Here is a 26,167-nt window from a genome sequence, read left to right as displayed (position 1 = left end):
AGGGCAGGATCAGAAACTAGGCATTAAAAGCTTGTTGTCAGCTGCTTTCTCTCACTCAGCAGAGGCAGGTTCCTGCAAATTGGTGTCAAAAGGGACATCCCACCCAGCCATCTGCTTTTACTCCAGGTGAGCCTAAGACAGGGGTAGGCCACCTTGGCTCTTTTATGACTTGTGGACTTCAACTCCCAGAATTCCTGAGCCAGCCATGCTGGCTCAGGAATTCTGGGAGTTGAAGTCCACGAGTCATAAAAGAGCCAAGGTGGCCTACCCCTGGCCTAAGACCAGGCAGAAGTAGTGGTCATGTGATTTTGTTGTCCTTCTGCCTGGTTGTGCCACCTTTGCTCTCTGGGGCCTCTTGCTTCATTGTTACCTTTGATCATTTTATAGTTCTCCTGTTTCCTTGTGAACTGGCTACAGTCATTGGTAATTGGACGGTGTAGAAATTGAACAAACCAACTGACCGCTTGATCTGGAGCACTTTAGTATTTTATTTATGCACACATACAAAGACAGATACACACATACATACAATGTACAGTATAGGCCACCCGACTCCCAAAAATGTTGGCCAGTTTACAGTTGAAAGTTTAAAAAGAGGAAAGACGAAAGAATCACACCCTCCCTCCAAAGCAGCAGATAAGCCCAGAGCGGCCAGGTCTTCAGGCGCTCTCTGCAGGTCATCTCTAGGGCAGGAGCTGCTTTTGGGGTCCCACGACTTGATCACCTCCATCCTGCTGGATCACCTTCTCTTGCTCTTGGCTTCTTTGCCCTTCTTCGGCAGCCTAAGGTGAGCGTGAGGAAGTGCCCGTCTCCGTGTTGGGAGTCTCTGCCAGTCTGCATTGCCAAAGCAGAGCAACGATCAAAGAGAAAGCGGCCCACTAGCCACGCAAGGGGGGCATTCAGTTTCATTTCCTCCCCATTAAAATAACAAACCTGCTTATGGAATTTGAAAAGGAAATGTGAGAGTAAGTTCAGAGTCCCTTTTCTCCAAAGAGTCTCTTCCCTTTCATCTCAAAATGGCCAGACCAGAAGATTTGTTTTGCTTTTGACAGCGTCTTTCTCTGTTATAAAAAAGCCAAAACTTTGAAACCAAGAAAAGACACAGCTGCCAGTCACTCCCTTGCCATAGAGCTGGCTGGAGCAGGCTTGGCTAGTTTCTTACACAGAGAAAAGCGCAAGAGATTAAGCTGATTAAGCAGCCGGCCTGCCCACTTGTGCTTGATGTTACTGCGAAACACCCCCACCAGGCAGGCACAACAATTTGATCTTCAAAGTGTGACTGCTTCACTAGCTTGAGGCAAGACTAAAAATATCCAAAGATCAGACTTCAAGGCCAGAGCAGTGGGGGGGGGGGGGGTGTCACCTCCCTTAGCCCTCCAGGGGATATCTAAAATTGACTTAGGGACCCCCATTGGGACCAGATTTTCCATTGCTAAGCAAGGCAGTTGTTAAGTGAGTTGCATCCAATTATGTGGTCTTTAAGTGAATCTGCCTTTCCCCATTGACTTTGCTTGCCAGCTGGGATGGTGATCACAGGAGCCCACGCTGCAATCGTTGCAAATACATGCCAGATGCCAAGCAGCCAAACTTTGATCACATGACCATGAGGATATGAGGACTAGTTGTGAGTCACTTTTTCCGGTGCTGTTGTAAGTTTGAATGGTCACTAAATGAACGGTTGTAAGTCAAGGACTTGGCTGAAAGGAGCGTGGAGGATTTTGACCCTCCAGTATCGTGAAATGAGTGGAAGTCTTGGTTGTAGATGTGAAAAGATAACCTTGCTGAGAAAAATTGCACTTTCTCCCAGTTTTCCTATCAGGTAGTCCTCACTTGGTGATCAAAATTAGGTAGGACCAGCAACTCTGTCACTAAGTGAAGCATCACATTGTGATGGGCTTATGACCTCATTTCCTCTTTGTAAGTTACAGTGTTCATCACATGACTGCAAGTTATGATTTTACTTCTGCATTCTGTATTAACTCTGACAAGGTGGTCAGGCACGTGAATGGCAGTCACATGATTGTGGAATGTTGTAACAACGATAAATGCAAGGATTGATCACAAAGCTTAACTTAGAACGGTTGCTACACAAGGCAGTTGGTAAGCAAGGACTACCTGTGATCACAAGTTTCAACATGGCTGATCTCAAGAATCTTGCCTGGCCAGCTTTTTTACGTCATCAGCTGGACTAGTGGCTGATGGATACCCTGTGGGGTTGGGGTGCATTTGAAAGGCTGCAGTTAACCATCTCCTCTCCTCTGACAGTTTTCCAATTCAGCCTGTAACCGTCCTTGATCACGTTCACTGAGCAAGTCAGGCCTCTAGAAAGGGATTTAGTGCCTGACCATAGCAGAGAATCCTCCCAATGGAATGGGCCCTTCAGGCCATCCAGTCACATCCCTGCTCACTGCAGGAACCCAAAGCATCCCTGATGGATGGTTGTGTAGCGTCTGCCTGAAGCACTCGAAGAAGGTGAGCCCATCGCCTCCCTGGGACGTTTGAACGGCTCTGAGGGTGTTTTCCATAACATTCGGTTGGCATCTGCCTTCCTGGCACGTAAATCCATTTTCCACGTCCTGCATTGGAATGGAGCTGGCCTTGACCTTCTGTAGGCCATCCTCTTGGCCATCTGATGAATGCCATCTTGCCCTCTTCAGTCTTCCCATTTCAGGGATATGCAAGCTCTGGTCACCTTTTTTGCCCTTCTCTGAATCCGTTCCAGTTTCCTTGAATACTTTTCAAAGTTTTAGTGTGCATGTCTGTGTGTCTCTACTCCTCTAAAGCTTCTGAATCTCTGGTGCAATTGCATAACTAATTGTACAAGTGTAGTAAATGGATGGCTAGAGTGGTGCCTGCAACTGGATGTGGCCCTCATGGTGGAGTCCGTTCCAAACCAAATGACTGGAAAATTAATCCTGTGTTTTTGAAAGGAGCTCCTTTATGAAGTGGGCTGAAAGTGTCTTTGCCTTTTTTGTCGCCCCAGCCTGTACCCCCACAATGCTTTTGCCACAGGCATCACTGCCCAAGGATCACATGACACCGTCTTTATCCCTCAGAAGAGGCTTTCTCTCCATGCGGGTTATGGAATGTTATTTATACGTTGATCCGATAGAAGAAGCGGTTCAGGCAAAGACATGAGAAAGAGGTGCAGGTTGTTGTCGGTCTGGCCACTAGAAAGAGGAGGACTTCAGAGGAGCTGTTTGCCCATTGAGTTTAACATTTTGCATTCTCTCTCTTGTTCTGTTCCCTTTGCCTTGTTTCCATCCCAAGTTATTGTTTTTCTGCTTTTTTTTTGCTGAGAAGGAAGAGCGTATATGTGTGTATGTTTTGCACATACTTGTGTATGTCTGGACGTGTGAGAAAGAGAATGGATGGCATATGCAAATGGGGAAGCCTAATCATTTTATAAACAGCATTTTCATTTACAGAAAATTCATGTAAATTTATTGTATTTTTTTTGGCAACGTAGACTTCCAACAGATATGTACACATACACACATCCATTTGCAGATATATGATATATGCTCATAGCTGTTGGGGAGAGAGAAAAATCCAGAATCGGCTTGAGCCGGGGCTAATAACCTCAGATTGAAAAAAATGGGACTTTTTGTTCAATACTTTTTCCTTCCTTTTGGAGCATGGGTCATTAGGGTTGGCTTCTGAGCAAAACTTTCCTGAATCATCAATTTATATAGTTAATGAAATTACTGATGCAGTTCTGACTAGCCCTAACCCTAGCTGCCACAATTCCAGATGATTAGCACATTTGGAGATCCTTCTGGCTCTTGCAGCCCAGATCTGCTCCTTAAATCAGATTCAAACATTTTGGGCACAGGGACAACAAATAACTGCTTCCAGCTGGGATGAACAATCTATTGCCCCACAAAGCATCCTTTTCCATTTCTTTCAAAATTGTTGCTATGTATAATTTTATAAAGTGATCAAATTAAATTAAATTTAGCATTTGTTCTAGCCTTGTCTGTTTATTTGCCTTGGCCTATACCTTCAGGGTGTACAGTTCCCAGAACACATTTAACTTTCTTGTCCTAAAAAGAAACCCTGACATATAAAATACTGATATTATTCGCTGCTATATATTCAGGTTAAACATTCGTAACGCAGTTTATTTGGTCCAGATGCTATGGCTCCTCTTTAGTTCCACAATAATTGAACGTTTTGGAGAAATTAACTGTGATTTATAGGCCTTTATTTACGTAAAGTTGAATAAAGTTATTGAAATTGGTGCTAGTCCTTTACATGGCCCTTGAAATAACATGCATGCATCTCCTATTTTGAGAAACTAATAGGGAGTCACATTAAACTAGGTCAGGGGTAGGCAACCTCGGCTCTTTTATGACTCATGGACTTCAACTCCCAGAATTCCTGAGCCGGCTGGCTCAGGAATTCTGGGAGTTGAAGTCCATGAGTCATAAAAGAGCCGAGGTTGCCTACCCCTGAACTAGGTGTTTCCAATGATCTTAAAATAAGCTTGATATAACAAAAATGTTTTATATGTGGATGGAGATGGATTATGGATTCTGCAGCAACCAGGAACTAGCTCGAAGGAGAAGCTAAGTGGAAGGAGAAACCTCTGGCAGATTTTAAACAATGGACCCCATGATATTTGTGGTTTGAACATTTGTTTCACAAAGGCACAGCAAAGAAAATGTGCGAGCAATGTTTTGAGGGCTGTTCTAGCCAGTTTTCCCCAGCTTCTTTTTTCTTGTTTTTGTCGTCATGGTCATTGTCTTCTTCTTCATCATCATCATCATCTTTGAAACAGCATATAACTTAGAAATATAGATGTTTTCTTTCTTTTGTAATTTATTTAGCATAGCAGAGTTAATTTTCTGAAAAAGAGACTAACGAACAGGAAGTCTTCTGCACATTTTAAGAGGATCTCTGACATTTAGTCAGCTTTCTAGGAAGTAAAAAGGTAAGACCTTAAAGCCTTTTGTTTAGAGAAGTGAGAGATGGACTTGGAGTTGCTGGTTAAAATGTTTCTTGAATTTATTACTTCCTAGCTCCTGTTCCAGAATTTTGCCATCATATTAAAAAAGCCAAGAAATAATGGATAACAGAACCGATAACAGAGTTGGAAGGGACCTTGGAGGTCATCTAGTCCAACCCACTGCTCAAGAAGAAATCCCTATACCATTCCAATCAGGTGGCTGTCCAGTCTCTTCTTGAAAGCCTCCAGTGATGGAGCACCCACAACTTCTGGAGGCAAGCCGTTCCACTGGTTAATTGTCCTCTCTGTCAGGAAGTTTCTCCTTAGTTCTAGATTTTTCTTGCTTTATTTCCAACCATTGTTTCTTGTCCTTCTGGTGCTTTGGAAAATAGGTTAACCGTCCTCTTCTTTTGGGTAGGCCCTCAACTACTGGAACGCTGTTACCATGTTCTCCCAGTCCTTCTTTTCTCTAGACTAGCCAAACCCAATTCCTGCAACCGTTCCTTATATATTTTAACCTCCAGCCCCTTAAATCATCTTTTTTGCTCTTCTCTGTACTTTTTCCAGAGTGACATCTTTTTTTTTATATTGTGGTAACGAAAACTGGATGCAGCATTCTAGGTGTGGTCTTAGTAAGGCTTTATCGTTAGGATCTTTAGGATCTTTAGTAATATTTTTTCTGAGTGATGCTGCAGATATGAGAGAACTAGAATTGCACTTCTACTAAAAAAACAAACCTCAAAATGGAGCATACTGCTAATATCATGTTTTCGATGCTCTGGAGTGGTGTGTTAAGTGCTATTTTTCTTTGATTTCTTGAAAACACTTAAGATAAAAAGTATTTTTCCCTGTAGTGGAAAGTGGGGAAACTGTAGATGTGGCAACCAGCTTGTGGAAAATACTTGTAATTACTAAAATTTGAGGGGGGGGGGGCAGGGGAAAACATCAGAAAAGTGTCACTTGATTGGAGGTGTCTATTAAGTCCTGCAAATACATGAATGCAGAGATAAGTATCTTGGTTTATGGGTAGCAACCTCTGGCCTATAGTCATCCTGGGCAAATCTAGTGCAATGTTATCTTAATGATTACTACATACAAAAAAAAATGATTTATAACATTTAGCAAATTGCAACATTCAGAATATATGCCAACCTTTTCTATTGTTTTAAATTCTTCTGAATGACAACCTCTGAAAGTAGGAATCTGGATGAGAATAATTTTCTTATGCAGGTAAAAGAATAACCTTGTGCCCCTCCACCCCCCACCCCACTTCTTTTTTAAAATCTTTTTTATTATTAATATTTCTTTTTTTTTAATTGTGTAACAAGCAAACATTAAGTCAATAGCAGTCTACATCACATTGTGAAGAGGAGATAAAATTATCCCATTACATGTAAGAAAATAGCCACAAAAAGAGAAGAAATTCTTACATATAACAAGTAATAAAATTCAATTAACAACTCTTTTTGACATCCAATTGTACCATTGACTCCAAGATAGATAATATTCTGTGTCCCCTCGTCCCCTTAACATCATAGTAAGCTGATCTGATTCCGCACAGCTCATTATTTTCTGAATTATTATTTGGTCGGGTGGGCTAATATCCCTCTTCCAATATTGGGCCCACACCAGTCTTGCAGCGGTGGTTATATGTAACAGCAGGTACCATGCAGTTCTATTTATATTTTGTGGTCTTATCCTCAATAAAAATACCTCAGGACACAATTGTATATGGTATCCCAACATCTCAATTAGCCATTTCTGAATTTTCTTCCAGAATTTCATAGCTTCTCGACAGGTCCACCATTGGTGGAAATATGTGCCTTCTTTGACCCCACATTTCCAACAAGCTGGGGATGTTCCAGGAAACATTTTGGCGAGCCTGGCTGGCAGTAAATGCAAAGGCCACTTACCGTATTTCTCTGACCTCTTTCATTTGAGCAGCCCTCTCTCTTTGTCACCCTTGCACTCCGCCATCCCTCTGACTCACACCTTTCCACAACCAGCAGCACCAGTGAAAGGTTCACCCCAGGCCCGTCTCTTCTGGCATCCGTGGACCCTTGAGCCACATGTGGTTACAGATGCCACAGAAAGGGTCAAAAGCACATACTCATGTGCTATCAATCCTAATCCTGATTTTGTGGATGTTTTTTATGAGTAAGGCCTGAATAATTTTTTAACCTTTTTGTACAATCTCCTCTTGTTCTTTAGAGAACAACCTTTGCCTGAAGGACGTCCAATTCACACTCAGAGGGAATTATGGAGTTTAATTGTAACTAAAGACTTTCTCTACCCGAAGTGCCATGTATGACCTTCCCTTTCCTCTCCTCTTTCCCTCCGATTGAGTAGGTATGCGTTCGTACCTGAGAGGTCAGATAGATGTTGCCCATGCTTCTGTTTCTCTCGCCATCGCAGGCACTTGGGCCAGTCAGGAGGAATGTCTAAATTCACCCCCTAATTCTATTGCCCCCTCCGACTGGAGAGTTTCCACAAATGTTTCTCTGGGTTTCTGCTTCCAGAGAGGCAGTTTTGAAAAGAAGGCGAAAAGGCGTATTAATCCTATGGCAGTTACACAAATCCACCATCACTCCCTGCTTAGCTCAGTCTTTAGATTCTCAACAAATGTTGCCATCACTTCTGTGGCCCATTCTTTCTTTTAATAGCACCCCTTTCTAATACACTGGCATTAATTGAGAAAGGACAAATACGCAAGATAGCCCACTGCCTCTCCCCACTCGCGCACTTTCCCCTTTGCATCAGTTCTCCTTGCAAGCCAGCCATTCTGCAAGCCAAGGCTGTTTGCAGGCAATCATTGCCGTATCATCGGTAATGGGTTGTCAAGCGAAGGAGACCAGGGGGCTGGAGCTGTTGCCTCCCAGGGAATGTGGGTCGTTAGAGAGAGGCAGGAAGCCATGATTTGTTCCCATCTCCAGCTGCTCCCTTGCGGGAAAGCCTCAGGATGGATAAGCCCTGATCCACCCAGAACATCCCAGAACCCGTCTCAATGGGTGGGTGGGGAATCTTCAAACCCTTCATAAAAATGTTGGAATTGTGGGGGACTTTTAGGGCATGAAATGAACTCTCCACTTGGGCTGATTTCCTGCAGAACAGGGGGATCCTGGCACATCCTCCAGACGCCAAATGTTTCCTTCTCCCGAGAAGCCAGCCAGGGCAGCCAGGCTTGTATGCCGTGGGCCAGCAGCAGGGCCAGCCAGCACTGAGAAGTGGCCTCTCCAGCAAGACTCACTTCGGGCCCCAAAGCAGCTGGAACCAGGAGCCCTTCGCTTTTTCATCCTGCTGCTGGTTAGTATAGTATAGCTTAGGGTTGCTTAGGTTAGTATAGCTTACAATTCTTGCTTATATTGATTTTTAATCTACACTGTCAGCTGCTTTGGAGGCTCTTGTAAATAAAAGGTGGAGGAATCTGCCCCGTTCTCTAGAAGGAGCACCAGAGCTTTGTGTTGAAGGGTTGAGTTAATGCATTTCTAGACTGCGACTGAATTCTGCTTAAGAAGTTCTCATTCATACTGAAATGAAAGCAACCTGAAGGGAAACAAAAAACAATTTTACAAGACTGCACTGTCTCTCCTGTAGTAGAGGAAAGGACCTCCAGCTCCTTTTACCCTCTGCAAATAGCACCTGAGTTTCAACATGTGCTTGATGGTCACTCCTGCTCAGTCCTTGACAATATTTCCCTCTTGTTCAAAGTTTCAAGAGCTATAAAGGTGCTCCAGTGCTATTATGAAAACAAACCGCAGAAGAAAGGTTTAGCACAAGTACAGATTGTGGCATCTTTGATCTCACTCCTTCTGTACCTGAAGGAAAGTTATTTTTGTACAGAGAAGGTGGCTTTCCTTGTGGATCAGCAGGGGTAATGAGATCTAAAATGAGATGTCAGCAGCTGTGATTTGATTTGTTTAGGAGGAAATGGAGAAAAGATGTGCAAAATCTGCTTAGGTCTGTATCTGTATCTCTATCTATTTAAACTGAGTGAGCCTATTTTGTTTTACTTGATTTGTAATAAATGAGATCAGGTTTCTCTCCCACATTTTGAATGTTCCCGTCTCTGAGTTGGTACAAAACGTTGCAAATTGGTGTATCTGGGATGGTCGTTGGATTAGCGTGAGGGAAGACCAGGAGACAGCAGGCACGGGTTCAAACGGTTTATTAGGGAAGGCACCGGGCGAAGGCACCGCTGGGATTCCCTGTTATTTATACAAGAACTTGTGTACGCAACAACCAATCGTTGAGTGGCGTTCTCTCGCCGCGTGGCGGCAGCCAATCAGGCGCGGTTAGCTGTTGACAGCCGTGAGCTGTCAATGAGCTGCGCCTCCGACCAGCTGGCAACTGCTGACAGTTCAGTTGCTACTGCGCATGCGCAGTCCTGGCAACTTTGACAGCTGTCAGTGAGCTGCGCCTGCCCGGTTGCTTGACAGCTGTCAAAGTCAGCCGTTCGCTGCGCTTGCACGGAAGGAAAGCGGTAGCCCATTTGACAGCTGTCAGCGGGCTGCCGCGTTTCTCCTCACAAACGTGTGGGAGAAGAAACCAGTTAAACGTCCCATTTAACAGTTGATATATAACACCCCTTCCCCCCCCCTTGTAAGTTTTTAACTCTGCTGGTTTTTGATGCTTCCGCCTTCTGTGTTTCCTGCCCATTCGTAGTCGGCTAGGTATGCCGGAGTTTTTCGCTGTCTGGTGGAGCGGCGGAGGTTTCCTTCGGGCTGGTCCCCCTTTCCCCCATCGGTGGAAATGGTAGGGCAAGGAGCTTCGGGAATGTCGGGGGGAGTGGGGCTGCGAGTCGGTGGGCTTGGGCTCTGCTGTGTTGGAGTTTGGTTCTGAGGCGGAGTGGGGGGAGTTTGAAGGGGCAGATTTTGCGGTCCCCTGAGTCTTAACTGGTCCACGTGCTGTCTGATGTGCAGTCCTCCCCCCAAGTCAATTAAGTAGGAGACTGGTCCGGTTTGATTCAGCACGACGCCCTGAACCCATTTGTCTCCAGTCCCGAAGTTCCTGGCCCAGATGAGTTGTCCAGGAGGGAAGGTCTTGGCTGGGGGTGTGTGTTCGGTCTCTGCAGCTGCCCTGTCTGGGTGTAGTCGGTCCAGCTTGGTGACCAGCCGGCGACAGTTCATGCCGTCTGAGATAGAAGGGTTGGAAAAGCTGTCGACTATTATCAAGAAATTTTGGCCCTGGAAGGGGCCGGCATAGTCGATGTGTACCCTGGACCAGGGGTTCTTAGTCACTTCCCATTTGTGGATGGGGGGGTCTAGTTTGCTGACACATGTAGCACCCGGCTACATGTTTCTCGATGTCTCCGTCTAGTCCCGGCCACCAAAGGTAGCTGCGGGCGAGCGCTTTCATCTTAACCACACCAGGGTGGCCTTCGTGGAGAGAGTGCAATGCTTGGGATCTGTGGGGGTTTGGAATGATGACCCGACTTCCCCAAAGGACGCAGCCTAGGTGAGCAGACAGTTCATGCCGTCTGAGATAGAAGGGTTGGAATTCTGGCCCCGGACAGGCAGACTGCCAGCCTGTCATGACCCAGGCGAGTACTCTGCCCAGGACCTTGTCCTTGCTAGTTGTGAAGGCGATGTCCTTAGCGGACAAGGGACGATCTGGCAATTCTTGGATTGCCAAGATGTGGCCGGCTGGTGCTGGATCTGGCTCGAGAGTGGGCAAGGGCAGCCTGCTTAGTCCATCTGCGTGGCCCATTTCCTTCCCGGGTTTGTGTTCGAGCCTGAAGGAATAAGCAGCCAAGAATGTGGTCCAGTGCAGCATTCTTGGGGATAGGATTTGGGGTGTTAATTTGTTCCAGGTGAAGAGCCCTAGCAGGGGTTTGTGATCTGTGAAGATCGTAAAGGGGCGGCCGTATAGATAGTCGTGGAATTTTTCACGCTTACTACGATTGCTAGGGCTTCCTTGTCAATTTGAGCGTAATTCCGCTCTGCCCTAGAAAGGGTCCTGGAATAATATGCGATGGGAGATTGTGTCCCATCTGTGTGCAGGTGGCTGAGAACTGCGCCTATGCCGTAGGGGGAGGCGTCGCACACGACACAGAGAGGCATTCTTTCCCTGTAATGGGTGACAGTGGATTTGCTGGATAGGAGTTGTTTCAGCTTCTGAAAGCTGTCATTATGGACCTGGGTCCACTGCCAGGGGGCTCCTTTATTTTAACCTTGGGCATTTATTTAATCGCTTTTAACTTTTGTATCCTGTTTTTGTATTTATTGCCCTGTACACCGCCCTTAGTCCTTCGGGAGAAGGGCAGTATAAAAATATAATAAATAAATAAATAAATAAATAAATGAATGAATGAATGAATGAATGAATGAATGAATGAATGAATGAATGAATGATGCAACGGCCAGGGCAGCTCCGAAACAGAGCTCATCCTGCAGATCAATCACCAGATCTGTGATCGCCAGAATGTTTTCTTTGACATGGAGGCCTATTTGCTAACGAGGAACAGTCTGCACTTAAATCTGGTGTTGGGGAACGTTAATGTTACTCTGCTAAGTGATCAGGCCAAGTTTGCCTACAAAGACGAATATGAAAAATTCATCATCCTGTTGCTTGGAGGGGTTGCCTGCTGGTTTGTTCTCCATTATTGGGTCACTGATGAAGTGTTCAATTTCCTCCTGGTTTGTTATTACTGCACACTGACAATAAGAGAAAGCCTCCTCATCAGCAATGGATCAAGGATTAAAGGCTGGTGGGTGTCTCAACATTACATTTCTCCATTCTTTTCTGGGGTGATGCTAACTTGGCCAGAGGGTCTCATGTACCAAATGTTCCGGAACCAGTTTTTATCTTTCTCCATTTTTCAGAGCTTTGTCCAGTTCCTTCAATATTATTATCAGAGTGGGTGCCTTTATCGACTTCGTGCACTGGGGAAAAGAAACCACTTAGATCTCACAGTGGAGAGGTTTCAGTCTTGGATGTGGCGAGGTCTGATGTTTCTCCTCCCTTTTTTGTTCTTTGGGCAGTTTTGGCAACTCTACAATGTGATCACCCTTTTCGAACTTTCCAGGCACAAGAAATGTAAAGAATGGCAAGTTTCAGTTCTGGCTCTGACATTTCTGATTCTCTTCCTCGGAAACTTCCTCACCACACTGAAAGTAGTCCATACAAAATTCCAGAAGAACAAAAACAAGAAGTTGTGAAAGAGGTGGGCTGAACTGGCAGGCAGGACAAGTGGGATGGAGTTGTGGTTTGTGGTGGCCTTCTCTGCATCTGTTCCAACTAGTTCTCCAGCTTTCCTGACTGGCCTGCCGCTAAGCAAAGCCTTGGAGGAAATGCCACTCAACGTCCTGTTGTCTCCTCCAAAACTGACTGATTGGTCAATGCTGTTGTCTTCCCACCAATGAGTGACCTGTTTATATATTTATGCTGAATACAAGATCCCAAACTTTAGGGAGACATAATGTTGGTCCTCTCTGAGAGGGACATGAATGGGAATCTGTTTTTTTTAAGGAGATAGAATTATTCTGGAATAAAGTGATTAGTCTAGGACAGGGGTGTCAAACTGCTGGCCCATGGGCCGGATGCATCATCTGGAAGCTGCACCCACCCCATTGCCAGCAATGGAAAAACCGTCCCGATATGTTTTTTTTTTATTCCCATTTATATCCCGCCCTTCTCCGAAGACTCAGGGCGGCTTACAATTTAAAGCACAAATCAATGTGCTTAGCAATAACCTTCATTCTATGTATATGCCTGCTTATTAGGGCTTTCGCCGCCCCCCCCAAGCACTATTATTACAAAGTCAGCTTATTGCCCCCAACAATCTGGGTCCTCATTTTACCTACCTCGGAAGGATGGAAGGCTGAGTCAACCTTGAACCTGATGGGATGCGAACCTGCACTAATTGCAGGCAGCTGGTGTTACTTAGCCCATTGCTCCACCAAGGCTCTGATGTCACATGATGTCACGAGTTTGACATGTCTAGGGACATGTCTGGTCTAGGGGCTTTTACATGATTCTTTTGCACCCACTCAGGCTGAGCCCATGCTGTTCTCCCTCCACCGGGATGCCAACCTTAGGGGAGAAATCGCTTCTTGTTAAAAGAGGCTGCAATGGAACACTGGGTGGACTTTTCTTAATGATTTTGTCAATTCTAATTCCACTGTGACTGGGTTAACAATTTGTTTTACAGGGAAGGGCCCTATATATTTTGGTCCTAACATCTTTGATGGTTGTACGGACTGAAGGAACTGGGTGGACAAATATACATGGTCCCCTTTGTGGAATGGTTTAGGTTCCACTTTCTTTTTGTTGGCTTGGACTTTACAAACCTCCCAGGCATTTGCCAAGGCTTTGAACACAATGGCCCACATATTTTTCAATTGATTGATCCACTCTTTTACAGAGGCAATCGTGGGTTCCTGGGCTGGTATTTCAGGCATTGGGTTAAAGTCTTGCCCAGTCACCACTTGAAAGGACGTGAAGTCTGTGCTGGTGTGCGTGGCGATGTTATAAGCTACTTCAGCGAATGGCATAAGGTCTGTCCAGTCATCTTGTTGATAATTAATAAGGCAACTCAGGTACTGCTCCAGTATTGAGTTTGATCGTTCTGTCCCACCATTTGTCTCTGAGTGATGACTAGAACTGAGTCATTGGTTGGTTCCTAGGAGGTCCAGGAAAGCTCTCCAGAACTTTGACATGAACTGGACCCCTCTGTCCAAGACAATGTGTTGTGGTGCTCCTTGTAAGCAGTAAATGTGATGCAGGAACATCTTGGCCAATGCTTTAGCCATGGGAATTTTCTGGCAAGGGATGAAATAGACTTGCTTGGAGAATAAGTCGGTCATGACCCAAATTACAGTGTTTCATGAGTTTTCAGGGAGTTCTAAGATGAAATACATAGACATGTCTCTCCAGGGTGTTGAAGGTTCAGCTACTGTTTGGATAAGCCCTGGCGTTTTCCCATGCCTCCATTTTGTGGAAGCACATATGTGACAACTGGAAACATAACTTTCAATGTCTTTTTTGAGTGAGGGCCACCAGAACTGTCTCTTGAGAAGGTGTAAGGTTTTCACAAACTGAAAATGTCCTGCTAGTTAGGAGTCATGGAACATTTTTTAGCCTCTGGCTGGCAGGCACATATAATTTCCCACCTACCCTGCATGGAATAGAGTTTTTTGTGGCCGCCAAACCACTCATCTACTTCCAAAGCTTTTTAAAAGTTGGCTGTGATAGCGTTGTCTATGGGTGTTTTCCCTTTCTGTTGCGCTCTAGTGGTTACCTGAGACACCAGCTGATTTACAGGGAGAAGAGGCTTTACTATTTTTGCCTTGGAACTGTTGTATTGCAGCATTCTTGACAGAGCATCAACCAGTAAAATCCCCCCCCCCCAGTAAATAGCATAGTGTGAAGCTGAAGTGCTGGAAGTATTGAGCCCATTGTGTTTCCTTTGGAGACAGTTTCCAGGAGGTTTCAAAGCTTCCAGGTTTTTGTGGTTTTGTGAATGGGCTTTTGCTACCTTCTAAGTAATGCCTCCATGTGAGGAGAGCCCATCAAACTGCATAAGCCTCTTTCTTCTGTACTGCCCACTCTTGCTTCATCTCAGTCTATTTCCGTGATGTGTATGTGCATAGTTGCAGTTTCCCCTCCTCATTTTCTTGTAACAGCACAGCCCCCACCATGATGTTGCTGGAATCCGCTTGGATGACAAAAGGTTTTCCCAGGTCTGGGTGTTTCAGTACCAGCTGAGCAGAAAAAAGTCTTTTGAATGCCCCTTTTCTAATGTCCCTTGGCATTCCATAGTCTATTTCAAGGGTTGGCTGGGTTTTGGTTTGCCCACCTCTTTCATTTTTAGCAAGTTGGTGATGGGGAGGGCTATTTGAATGAAGAAAGGGATGAACTGCTAGTAGAACTTGGCAAATCCCAGGAAGCTTTGCAGTTGTTTCCTGGTTCGGGGAGGTGCCCACTCCAGCACCTCCTGCACCTTCTCTGGATCTGATAGCCCAGGTAGTCAATTTTTTTCTTTGTGAAAGTCGCATTTGGATAATTTGGCATAAAATTTGGCTGTGCACAGTTTTTCCAGTTCAGCCCTAACCAGCTTCACATGCTCTGCTTTCATTTTGGTGTAAAAAGGAATGTCATCAAGGTACACTAGGACCCCCCTGTACAAATGTTCATGGAGCACTTCATTTATCAGCTGCATGAACACTGTGGGTGCTCCTTGCAGGCCAAAGGGGAGTATTTTGAACAGTGAAGCAGGCAGTTGAAGGCAGTCTTCCATTCATCTGTTTCCTTGATTGTGACACAGTAGTAAGCCCCCCACAAGTCTAATTTTCCCTTTGGCCAGGTGGGCTAATGTGTCCTTCATGAGGGGAAGGGGGGTACACATTCTCGACACACACCGCATTTAACCCGCGATAACGCAGAGACGAAGAGAGCCATCTTTTCTCGGAACAACACAAGTGCTGCCAGTCTAGCTCACGCTGGTTGGATGAACCGCTGGGCCAGATCTTTGACAATGAAGACACTCAGTTCATCTAGCTCCCTAGGAGTCATGGAATGAAGTTTGGGCTTTGGCAGCTTAGTCCCTGGAACAATCTCAGTGGCGCAGTCAGTGGGCCAGTGAGGGGAGAGTTCATCCGACTCATGTTCACTAAATACATCTCTTAGATCCTGGTAATCTCTCGGTAAGTCTGGCACTTGCTCTCCCCTTGCAGTCGAAGCCACTTCCTGTGGGTTTCTTCCCTCCTTGGGAATTTCAGGAGCCCTTTGCTTCCATCCACCCATGGGTTCCATTTCTTTAGCCAGGCCAAGCCCAGGATGAGGGGTCTTTCCATTCCCGGAGTTACTATGAAACTTAAAGTCTCTGAGTGGGTCCCCATTCTTATCTCCAGGGGCATAGTGGCAAAAGTGGCCAGGATGCCTCCTGTGCGTGACCCAACTAGTTGACAGAAGGCAATGGGGTTTGTTAGCCTTCTCAAGCAGATCCCCAACTTCTCCATTAAAGCTGGACTAACCAGACATCTGGTACAGGCTGAATCTAGCAGGGCTCTGAGGGAAGTTCCCTTCCCAGTCTCAGGGAGGTGTAATTCCATAGGCATAGTCACTGGCACACTGACATCTCTCACACGGTCCCCATGGTAGGGCGGTTGCCTCTTTGCAGACTACTAGGACGGTTGACCACTTTGCAGATTCCACTTAATGGAAGGACCTCCTCAGCTGTCCCCTCAGGAAAGCACAACTCAGGAAATGGGCATTGTTTCAAAGAGGATCTTTAGCTGAGAGAAAGTGATTGCAGGTAAAAAGGTGGAATGTGAAGTTCTCAATGCAAAAGCATCAAGCTAAAAGTCCCATTTCTTCAGCCCCACCCCAGTGCCCCCAGTCCATCAGAAGCCAATCCGCTGGTGTGAACGTGTTATGAGAATGTCGAACTGAAAAGGCGACAACTGGCCATTTCCCAGGCGCCTTGTTCTTGCCAGTTGGCAGGAGTGAAAACAGATGGCCCCGAGGATATTCTCCCCTCCCTAATTCCCATGTAGATACATCAAACCCTAACCCTCTATTTCCTTATGGCAGCATTCTGAAGGGACCTGAGAATAGAATAGAATAGAATAGAATAGAATAGAATAGAATAGAATAGAATAGAATAGAATAGAATAGAATAGAATAGAATAGAATAGAATAGAATAGAATAGAATAGAATAGACAGGGCTTTTTTTCTCATAGAACACTCAGAACGGAGTTCCGGCACCTTTTTTGGATGGAACCTTGTAGGGTAGGCAAGGCAAGGTATGACATGTGAGTTCCGGCACCTTTTTCTTTTACAAAAAAAGCACTGAGAATAGAATTAGAATAGAATAGAATAGAATAGAATAGAATAGAATAGAATAGAATAGAATAGAATAGAATAGAATAGAATAGAGCTGGAAGGGACCTTGGAGGTCTTCTAGTCCAGCCCCCTGCTCAAGCAGCAGAACCTATACCATTTTGGACAAGTAGCTGTCCAGTCTCTTCTTAAAAAGCTCCAGTGATGGAGCACCCACGATGTCTGAAGGCAAGCTGTTCCACTGGTTAATTGTCTCACTGTTAGGAAGTTTCTTCTTAATTCCAGGTTGCTTCTCTCCTTGATTAGTTTCCATCCAGTGTTTCTTGTCCTGCCCTCTGGTGCTTTGGAGAATAATGTGATCCCCTCTTCTTTGTGGCAGCCTCTCAAATACTGGAATACTGCTAACATGTCACCCCTATTTCTTCTTTTCTTTAGACTAGCCAAACCTAAGTTCTGCAGCTGTTCTTCATATGTTTTAGTCTCCAGGCCTTTGATCATTTTATTTGCTCTTCTCTGAACTTTTTCCAAAGTCTCAACATCTCTTTTGTAGTATGGTGACCAAAATTGGTTACAGTGTGTGGTCCAGGTGTGGTCTTACTAGGGTTTTATAAAGCAGTACTAATACTTTGTGTGATCTTGATGCCTCTGTTTATGCAACCCAGGATTGTATTAGCTTTTTTGGCTGCTGCTGCACACTGCTGTCAAGTGATCGTCCACTAGGACTCCAGGGTCGCTCTCACAGTTTAGCCAGGGCTCACCTAATTTGTATTTGTACCTTTGATTTTTTTCCTGCCTAAATGTAAATCTTTGCTTTTCCCTACATTAAAATTCATTTGGTTGGATAGGGCCCATTGTTCAAGTTTGTCAAGATCTTTTTTGGTCCTGAGCTTGTCTGCTTGGATGTTGGCTATTCCTGCCAGTTTACTGGCATCTGCAGATTTGATGAGTTCCCATTTAGTTCCCTCATCTAAGTCATTAATGAAGATATTGAAGAGTACTGGGTCTAAGACGGAGCTTTGTGGTACCCCACTGCTTACTTCTCCCCATGTGAATGTAGTGCCATTGAGGACTACTCATTGAGTATGGTTTGTCAGCCAGCTACAGATCCATCTGATGATGTTGTTGTCTATCCCACCTTTTTCTAGCTCACTAAGCAGCAGGTTGTGGTCTACTTTGTCAAATGCCTTACTGAAAGCTAAGTATACTATGTCCATAGCATTTCGCTGGTTTACTAATTTAGTCACTTTATCAAAGAATGAAGATCCAGTGTTATCCTGTGCTGGTTAGGGTTATTGTAGACCACCACCTTATGGCAGCTTCCTCATTATGACATCCTAGAATTGAAACTTGATGTGGTATGATGAGCTTTGTACAAACTAGTTCAGAATGCACTTTTCATGGTGCAACTAAGTAATGAAATATTCTAATGCAATTTTATACTGAAAAATATTTGACACAATTGGAGATACCAGTTGTATAAGGCAGGTAAGCCAATGGCCTCTTATCAGTTCTTAGAGTTTTATCTTGAAGATTGAAGGCTGCCTTAGGCTTAGGGGGGGGGGAGGGTTTCCAAATGGTCAATCAGTTCTGCCACTGGCCACAGGAGACAGCTGAATATTGGGCATAGGGGAGCAAGCTGAAATATGGAAGGACAGCAGAATCTTTGGGCCAAAACACTGCAGTTTATTGTAGTAAGAAAGAGTAGCTGAAGGAATGGAAGGCATAAGGAATTTGTAAGTGGACTAGAATTCATTCTATTCTATCCTGGTCAGTCCCCACTTGGAGTCCTATGTCAAGTTCTGGGACCTCAGTTCAGAATGAATAATGATAATTTGGAACAAATTCAGAGGGGACAACTGCGAAGATGGGGAGGGAGGCCATGAGGAACACTTAAAGGTATGTTTAGCTTATAGGAGAAACAACTGAGGGAAAGATGAACACAGTTTTTGAATGTCTGAAGGATTCTCACATAGAAGAGTGGACTTTTTCTCTATAGCAGCAGAGGCAGGACCTCAGAGAATTAGTTGCAATGAAGTAGCTGATTGTCCTGAGTGTAGAAATGGTTAGTTAGCAGACGAGCTCTGATTTTTTGGAGGCTTTCAAATAGACACTGAATCATCATCTATCGGAGATGCTCTAGCAGCGATCACCTGAGCAACAGATTTGACTGGATGACCTCTAAAAAACCTGTCAACTGTCATGGTTCCAACAGATGAAACTCTTCAAAGAACTTCAAGGCATTGTTTACCTTAAAGAATCTTTATTTGAGCAGCATAGCATCGGCACATACATAAGCGAAGCCAAAACCTGATTTCCCCTCCCCTTAGCACATAGTATCAAACACAATTTCCTCCTCTAATTAACAGTCATAAATCACATTCTCCAATTAGTTTGAAATGCAGGCTTTCCCTCCTGTTTTCCAACCCGCCATTTCTTATCATCTCTTATTTCAAAATCCCTAAGTTCACACACTATTACAATATTGTTATGTCTAACTAACTGCCATCACATTTGTCCTCCTCCCCCAGTATCATCATTTTAAAATTTTAATTTTATTGTGATTATGAATTGTGGGCTTGTACTAATTTAATTCCATTTTATTCTCTTTTTGTACTGTTTTAACTGCCCTGTGAACTGCCCTGAGTCCTTCGGGAATAGGGCGGTATATAAATTCAACTAATAAATAAATAATAAATAAATAAATAATTCTAACTCTAATTCTAAGAGTAAAACATAAGAAAGAAAAAGGCTGTGCATACATACATTGTCAAAGCAAGAACATCCAATGGACACCAACTTTATAATCCCGGAGCCATCGTTTTGCCTTTAGTTCTTTCAGAAGGCATGGCACAAATGATACTTCACTGACCCCAAACTCAGCTGGTTGGAATCTGCAGGCCACTCCACACATTGCTGGAATTTTCCAATAAGGCCACTGAACTGGAAGTTTCAGCTTCATCAACCTTCTGAGAAGAGGGTGAAGACAACTTCCATATTTGATTTTGTTCTTACATATATACAAAGCACAGCTAAATCTGTAAGATGGGAGGCATCCCCAGATAACTTCTGTGTGATTTGAAATTGTCTGCTAGATAGCACTAGCATTTAGACTTATATATGCCCCATACATTTTACAGCACATTCTGGGTGATTTACACTGTAAGTATATTGGCCCCAACAATCTGGGACCTCATTCTACCAGTCTTGGAAAGATGGGAGGCTGAGTCAACCTTGAACCCCATCAGGATCAAACTCCTGGCTGCACTTTAACCACAGTATCACCAGGGTACCAGGATATTCCCTTCCTTCACAGCAGTGTTTGTTTGGATATCTTAGAAACATCAATTTTTCATGTTGCGTGCAGCTTGGGTAAAGCCCATATAATCGCTGGGATTCTCACAGAAGTTGTGTTTGCTTATCTTCCTTCCTGATCCTTCATTAAATGAGTGCCTTCTCTTCCCAGTGCTTTAGAGCATTTTGAATTTTCTTGCTGATACAGAAAGCAACCATGTCTATTACCACCGTTGGGTTTTTGTTTGAGTGGTTCTGTTTACTTGAGCAAATCACAGAAACAGCAGCAACCCTCCCATATTGACTTTGCATTTGTAAATTACCTGCTGCAAGCCCAAACAATCTCAGAGTAGGCAATCTTTTGACACCATCCCCTTCTTTTGCCTAAATAATGTCTGGTTCTTTCTTGACCTTCCTTGAAACATGACTCTTTCTGTTAAAGTTGTGACTCTTTGATTTGTCCTTAAAGTTCAGGCCTCCCTTTTGGTAGGCTCTCTTGCTGCTGCATTTGGAGACCCCTTTATACCTTGTGGTACTTGCTGTTCTGGTCTGTTTGACCAACTGCCTTGAGTGCTGTTTTCCCTTGACGGGGTGACGATTATAGTAATAAAGAATAGAACTCTTGAACAATAGAGAGAAACATGCATGTTTGAAGGATTCCCATGGAAATGAAGAAGAGACTTCAATGGGTGCCCTGAGTAATATGTGAGGGAGTATACTTGATAGTCTCAGCAAGGTGTAGACCTTTATAGAAAGATCAGTTCAAACAGGTAATATTTACCTGCCAGCTAAAATGATGCAGTCCAGGAAAAGCTGTACTACTTGATTTCAAGTGAAAAAAGAAATATCACTACAAGCCAGATAAGAATCTAGAGCTTGGAAATCAACTCTTTGATGAGATTCCATCACATCTCCTCTCTCCTTTGTAGGCTTTCCAAAGACATCGTGTAGGAAAGATATTTATTTAGAAGTTACACCCCAGCGGTCTAGATTGCTTTTTTTATATAGTAATTTTATTAGAAATTATAATTAAAAAGTTAGAAAACTAATACAAACTAAAGAAAAAAGAATAAAAAAGTAGCAAGTGCAGAAAAGAAAAAGAAATAGAAAAGAAAACCCAATATAGTAAATATAATAAAACCAATATAGTAAAAAAGAGAAATATTTAAAGAAATGTGCGGCCACCAAAACTGTTGTTTTACTAAGTGGAGAGTTTTTACAAACCCCAAGTGCCCCGCTGCTTTCGGATCATGGCTGTGTTGCAACACCAGGGTCCATTGGCTCTCTGGAATAGACAATTCGGCCGCCATCCATGCCAGCCCATCTCCCATGGAGAGCTTGTCCCTCGGTTGCTTGAGCCACTCGCCTTCCAATCTTCAGCTACTGGGGTTGGCGAGGCTTGCTGCTGTCTCGTGAGGACTGGCGTGGCTACTTGCTTAGAGAGAGGGAATGGTGGAGTTGACGACTTCTTCTCTGGCACTGTTGTACTGTGGCATCATGGAGAGGGCATCTGCAAGGAAGTTCTTCCCCCGGGTAGATAGCAAAGCGATTGAAGAACTGAACCCATCGAACTTGCTTGGAGGATAACTTTTGGGGGTATGTTAGTGCTTCCAAATTCTTATGGTTGGTCTGCACCTCAAAAGGAATTCTGTGGCCTTTCAGGAACTGCCTCCAGGTGAGGAGGCCCAGCGGACCTTGTAGGCTTCCTTTTCCCAGACACCCCAACACCTCTCCATCACAGAGAGTTTGTGGGAAGTCTAGGTGCAAGGGTGTATTTCCCCCTTCACATTCTTCTAGGGAAGCCACATCGCCGGCGTCCGCTTGAATTATAAACAACTTGGGTCGGGTGCTTTAAAACTGGGCAAAAGAGGTGTTTTAACTTCTCAAATGCCCCCTTGGTGCTCCAGTGACCACTTTAAGGTTGACTGGGTCTCGGCTTAGTTAAGTTTGTGATGGGCAAGGTAATCTGGGCAAATGTAGGGATGAACTGCTGGTTAAAGTTAGTGAAGCCGAGGAAACACTGCAATTGCTTCCTCATCTGAGGGGCCTCCTACTCTAAGATTGCCAGCACTTTCTTGGGGTCCATTTCCACACTGTCCTATGAAATCCGCTACCCCGGGTAATCCAGTCTGGTCTTATGGAAGTCACACTTTGACAATTTTGCATAAAGCTGTGCCTCCCTGAGCTTCTCGAGCACAGCCCTGACCAATTTTTTCCTCATTTTTTCAGTATAGAGCAAAACTAGGACTCCTATATAAGGATGTTCATACAGGACTTCATTTATCAGCTGCATGAAAAAGGCCAGGGCCCCATGCAATCCAAACAGCATCACTCGGAACTGGTAACAGTCCAGCAGGCAGTTGAATGGCGTCTTCCATTCATTACCCTTCCTGATCCTCACCCGGTAATATGCCTCTCTCAAGTCCAATTTTGTAAATATTTGCAAGGTGTCCCAACGTGTCCTTCATCAAGGGGAGGGGGCATGCATTCTGTATGCAAATACCATTTAGCCCGCAATAGTCTGTGCATAGACTATTATTGTCTATACAATATACATAGACTAAGGGAACCATCTTTATTTTCTTTGAAGAGTACTGGGGCTGCCATTCACGACTTTGCCGGCTGAATAAAAACCCTGACCAGGTTCTTATCCACAAACATTCAGAGTTCCTCCATTTCCCTCAGCGTCATTAAATACAGCTTTGGCTTTGGCAGTTTGGCCCCATGCACAATTTTAATACCACAATGTGTGGGGCAATGGGGCAGGAGCACATCCAATTCCCTCTCACTGAACACTTCCACCAAGTCACAATATTTTTTAGGGATCAACAGTTCCAAGACCTCTTTTCCCCTAAGTTTATTGGTGGTGTTTGCTTTTGTTTTCTCAACTGCAGGCTCATGGTCGCTCTTTAACACTTTCACAATTGCCTCTTGGCTGGTTACTTTCCTCCGCATCTGCCTTCCTTTTCCACCCCAAATAATGAAGGGATTATTTCACTTTCTCCACCATGCTAAACTTAAGACCATAGTCTTGGTTATCACAGGGGCTATGATGAATTGAATTGTTTCTACATGAGCCTTTAACTCCACAGGCTCATTCAGACAGGTAGCCAATGTTCCATCCACATATTGCCCCCAACTATATGGGTCTTCATTTTACTGACCTCAGAAGGATGGAAGGCTGAGTCAACCTCGAGCTGCTGAGGATCAAACTCCTGACAGTGATATGTTTTACACTGAGAGAAACCCAAATTTTGGATGAAGTGTAAGCCAGTATCTAAAATGCTCTTTGTATATCAGATTTGTTTTCCCAATTCAAAGTTATTTTAGACATCAGGGCATCTGCCCACAATTTAATTTGCCAATCTTCTGCAGAAGGACTGGTACCTGCTTTCCAATAAGAAGTACTATAGCAGAAGTTGCAGTGATTAAAGCTCATTCGGGGTTGTCTTCTTTGACCCTGCTATAGAAACCCCTAATGCTGAGTATTTTCCCATTATCTGGAGGAAATTTGAAGGGAGATGCAAATTATTGTTGAATATTGAATGCTGGCTGGCAAGCAGATCAACATCTTCAATTTAACTCTTCTAGATTCTCTCTGGGGATCTCATTCCTGAAAACGTGAACATTGTCAGTGGCTTAAATGTGTGAGACCTGTGGGTGGATAGGGTAGGACTGTCAGCATCTTCTGGGCACAGGCAGGCCAGGAAATACTTGTTGCCTTAAGCTTCCTCTATTGTTTGTAGTGTGGTTTGAGGTCATCTAAGTAGGGTACCTCTTTCTGGAACAAAAAAAGCAATATACATTAGTAAGCGCAGGTTGGCCATCCAGCAACGTAGCTCTCTATGTCCTTATTCATCTTAGGCCACCAAAATTACCTCCTGGATAAACGGAGGGTTTTCACAAAACCATAATGGCCCATAGGTTTTACAAAGGTCATGACACCTTTGAAAGATCTGAACTCTTTGCTTGAGTGGCACAAACAGCTTGGAACCCTTCCAGGCCAGACCCTCTCTCTTCGTCATCTCCTCTCCGTGTTCCCTAAACCGATCCTCCTCCTCCAGGGTTTCCTTCAATTTCTGGGTGATCTTAATATCTGCTGGCTGAGGGAAAGCTGGCAAAATTGGTCTCGTGGAGCCTTGCGTTGCCAGCTGCCCCGAGGGGATGATTGAGTTAACTACCGTGTTTCCCTGAAAGTAAGACCTACCCCCCAAATAAGCCCTAGCTTGATTTTGGGGATTGGGCCTAATATTAGCCCTTCCCCAGAAATTAGCCCTAGTATGGGGGCAAGGCGCATGCCTAAAAATCAAGCTAGGATGGGGTGGGGGGGGTTCAACTGCCCCATGTGCCCTGCACCCACTTACTGTTGTAGCCAGGCCTCCCATGAATTGACACCTGCCTCTCCTTGCTGGCCCACTTCTGCAGTGTCCCACAGCCTGCATTTTGCCATCAGAGGCCTTCCAGAAAGGCCTGTGCAGCCAAGAACCGAGCTACAGATTGAATCCATAGCTTGGTTCTCAGTTGCAGAGGCATTTTCTTTGGCTGCAGAAGAAGTGAGCCGGCTGAACGGGGCTGTCGGTGCCGCAAGGTGAGAGGAAAAGAAAATAAGACCTGGTCCCTATTTTGGAGACAAGTAATAATAATACTGGGTCTTATTTTGGGGAAACCACGGTATTTCTTCCCTAGAGCTCTTATACTGAGGCAGGTGAGTGAGCGCATCTGCCAGGAAATTATTCCTTCTTGGCAGGTACTGAAGGGTAAAGTTAAATTGATTGAAATATTGAATCCATTGGAACTGCTTGGGGGATAGTTTTCTTGGGGCCTTCAGGGCCTCCAAATTCTTGTGGTCTGTCCATACCTCTTGCTACCCTCTAGGAACTATCTCCAGGTAAACAGCGCCCAACGGACCGCATAAGCCTCTGTCTCCCGCACCGCCCAGTGCGCCTCTGTGTCAGTTTCCAGGAGGTGTAAGTGCACAGCTGGAGTTTCCCTTCTTTGTTCTTTTGAAGTAGGACTGGCTCCCTAGCTACATCACTAGCGTCAGCTTGTATTACGAAGGGCGCTGCTGGATCTGGGTGTTTGCGGGTCATCTCAGCCACAAAAAGCCACTTGAGTTTTTCAAAAGCTGGTTGACACTCCATAGTCTAATTGAGTGGCTGCCTCACCTTCGGCTTCAACCCTCCCCCTCCCATTTTTAATAGCTTGGTTATAGTTAGGGCTATCTGTGCAAAGGAGGGGATGAATTGTCGGTGGAAGTTGGCAAAACCTAGAAAGCTCTGCAGTTTGCCTCCAGATTCTGGGGGGGGGGGACTTCTCACTCTAACATAGCTTTCACTTTCCCAGGGTCCATTTCTACCCCCTCACTTGATATGCGATATCCCAAGTAGTCCAAACTAGTTTTGTGGAAATCACACTTGGATAGTTTGTCATAAAGCTTAGCTTTCAATAGCTTCTCTATCACTTCCCTCACTAGCTTCACGTGCTCTTCTATTGTCTCAGAATAGATGAGAATGTCATCCAGGTAAACCAGCAACCCTTTGTGCAAGTGATCATCAGTACCTCATTAATTAGTTGCATGATTAGCAGAGCTGGTTTAATGTCAGCCCTCTGACTAGTGAACTCAAAATCAAGGTATCTTCAAGGCTTTGAAGTGCCATAAAAGATAAACTTTATTGAAGACACATCTCAGAACTGAAGAAGCAAAACCAGGTCTGGTTTTCCCACTTGAAATTCTGCCTAATAGCTTTCCCCCCCCCCCCCCGTATATTTTATTGATTTTTTAAAACATAAATCACTTAATAGTTGGTAAGCAGTGTGTTTGCTGGGTTTATATTTGTAAAGAAAAATCATTAACAATTGGTTTCTATAGTACATAATCCACATAGTACATTTAGTTGATTTCCCCTTTTCCCCAAAATGTCTTCTTTGCAAATCTTGAATTAATACAGTTCTTATTATTTTGATAAATAACAGTTACATATATGATTTTTTCCCAGTATTCCTAGAAGTAATGATCACATCAGTATAATATTTCTTTTCTATCTAACCATTCTGGTTGCCTCATCTTATAACCTGTTACAGTCCTTATTTAAATTTGTTTCTCCCATAAAGTTCAAAGTATTCTTGCTGGTTAAGACTTCTCA

The 26,167-nt window shown here is 44.3% G+C and overlaps 2 protein-coding genes across 2 annotated transcripts in view; both read left to right on the top strand.

Annotated features, from left to right (window-relative positions):
- AR (androgen receptor) overlaps positions 1 to 26,167 on the top strand; it is a 239,674-nt gene that overhangs the window by 23,928 nt on the left and 189,579 nt on the right. The window lies entirely within an intron of this gene.
- On the top strand, positions 10,482 to 12,108 carry LOC308673038 (transmembrane protein 120B-like; the record flags this gene model as incomplete). Its single annotated transcript, XM_081336416.1, has 2 exons — positions 10,482 to 10,616; positions 11,314 to 12,108. 2 exons carry the CDS (start codon positions 10,482 to 10,484, stop codon positions 12,106 to 12,108), a joined length of 930 nt encoding a protein of 309 aa, XP_081192542.1.

The sequence above is a fragment of the Vipera berus genome (assembly GCF_964194415.1).
Source record: "Vipera berus genome assembly, chromosome: 11".
NCBI classification, from domain to species: domain Eukaryota; kingdom Metazoa; phylum Chordata; class Lepidosauria; order Squamata; family Viperidae; genus Vipera; species Vipera berus.
The sequence above is the reverse complement of the archived record's forward strand: the minus strand, read 5'-3'. Positions and strand labels throughout refer to the sequence as shown.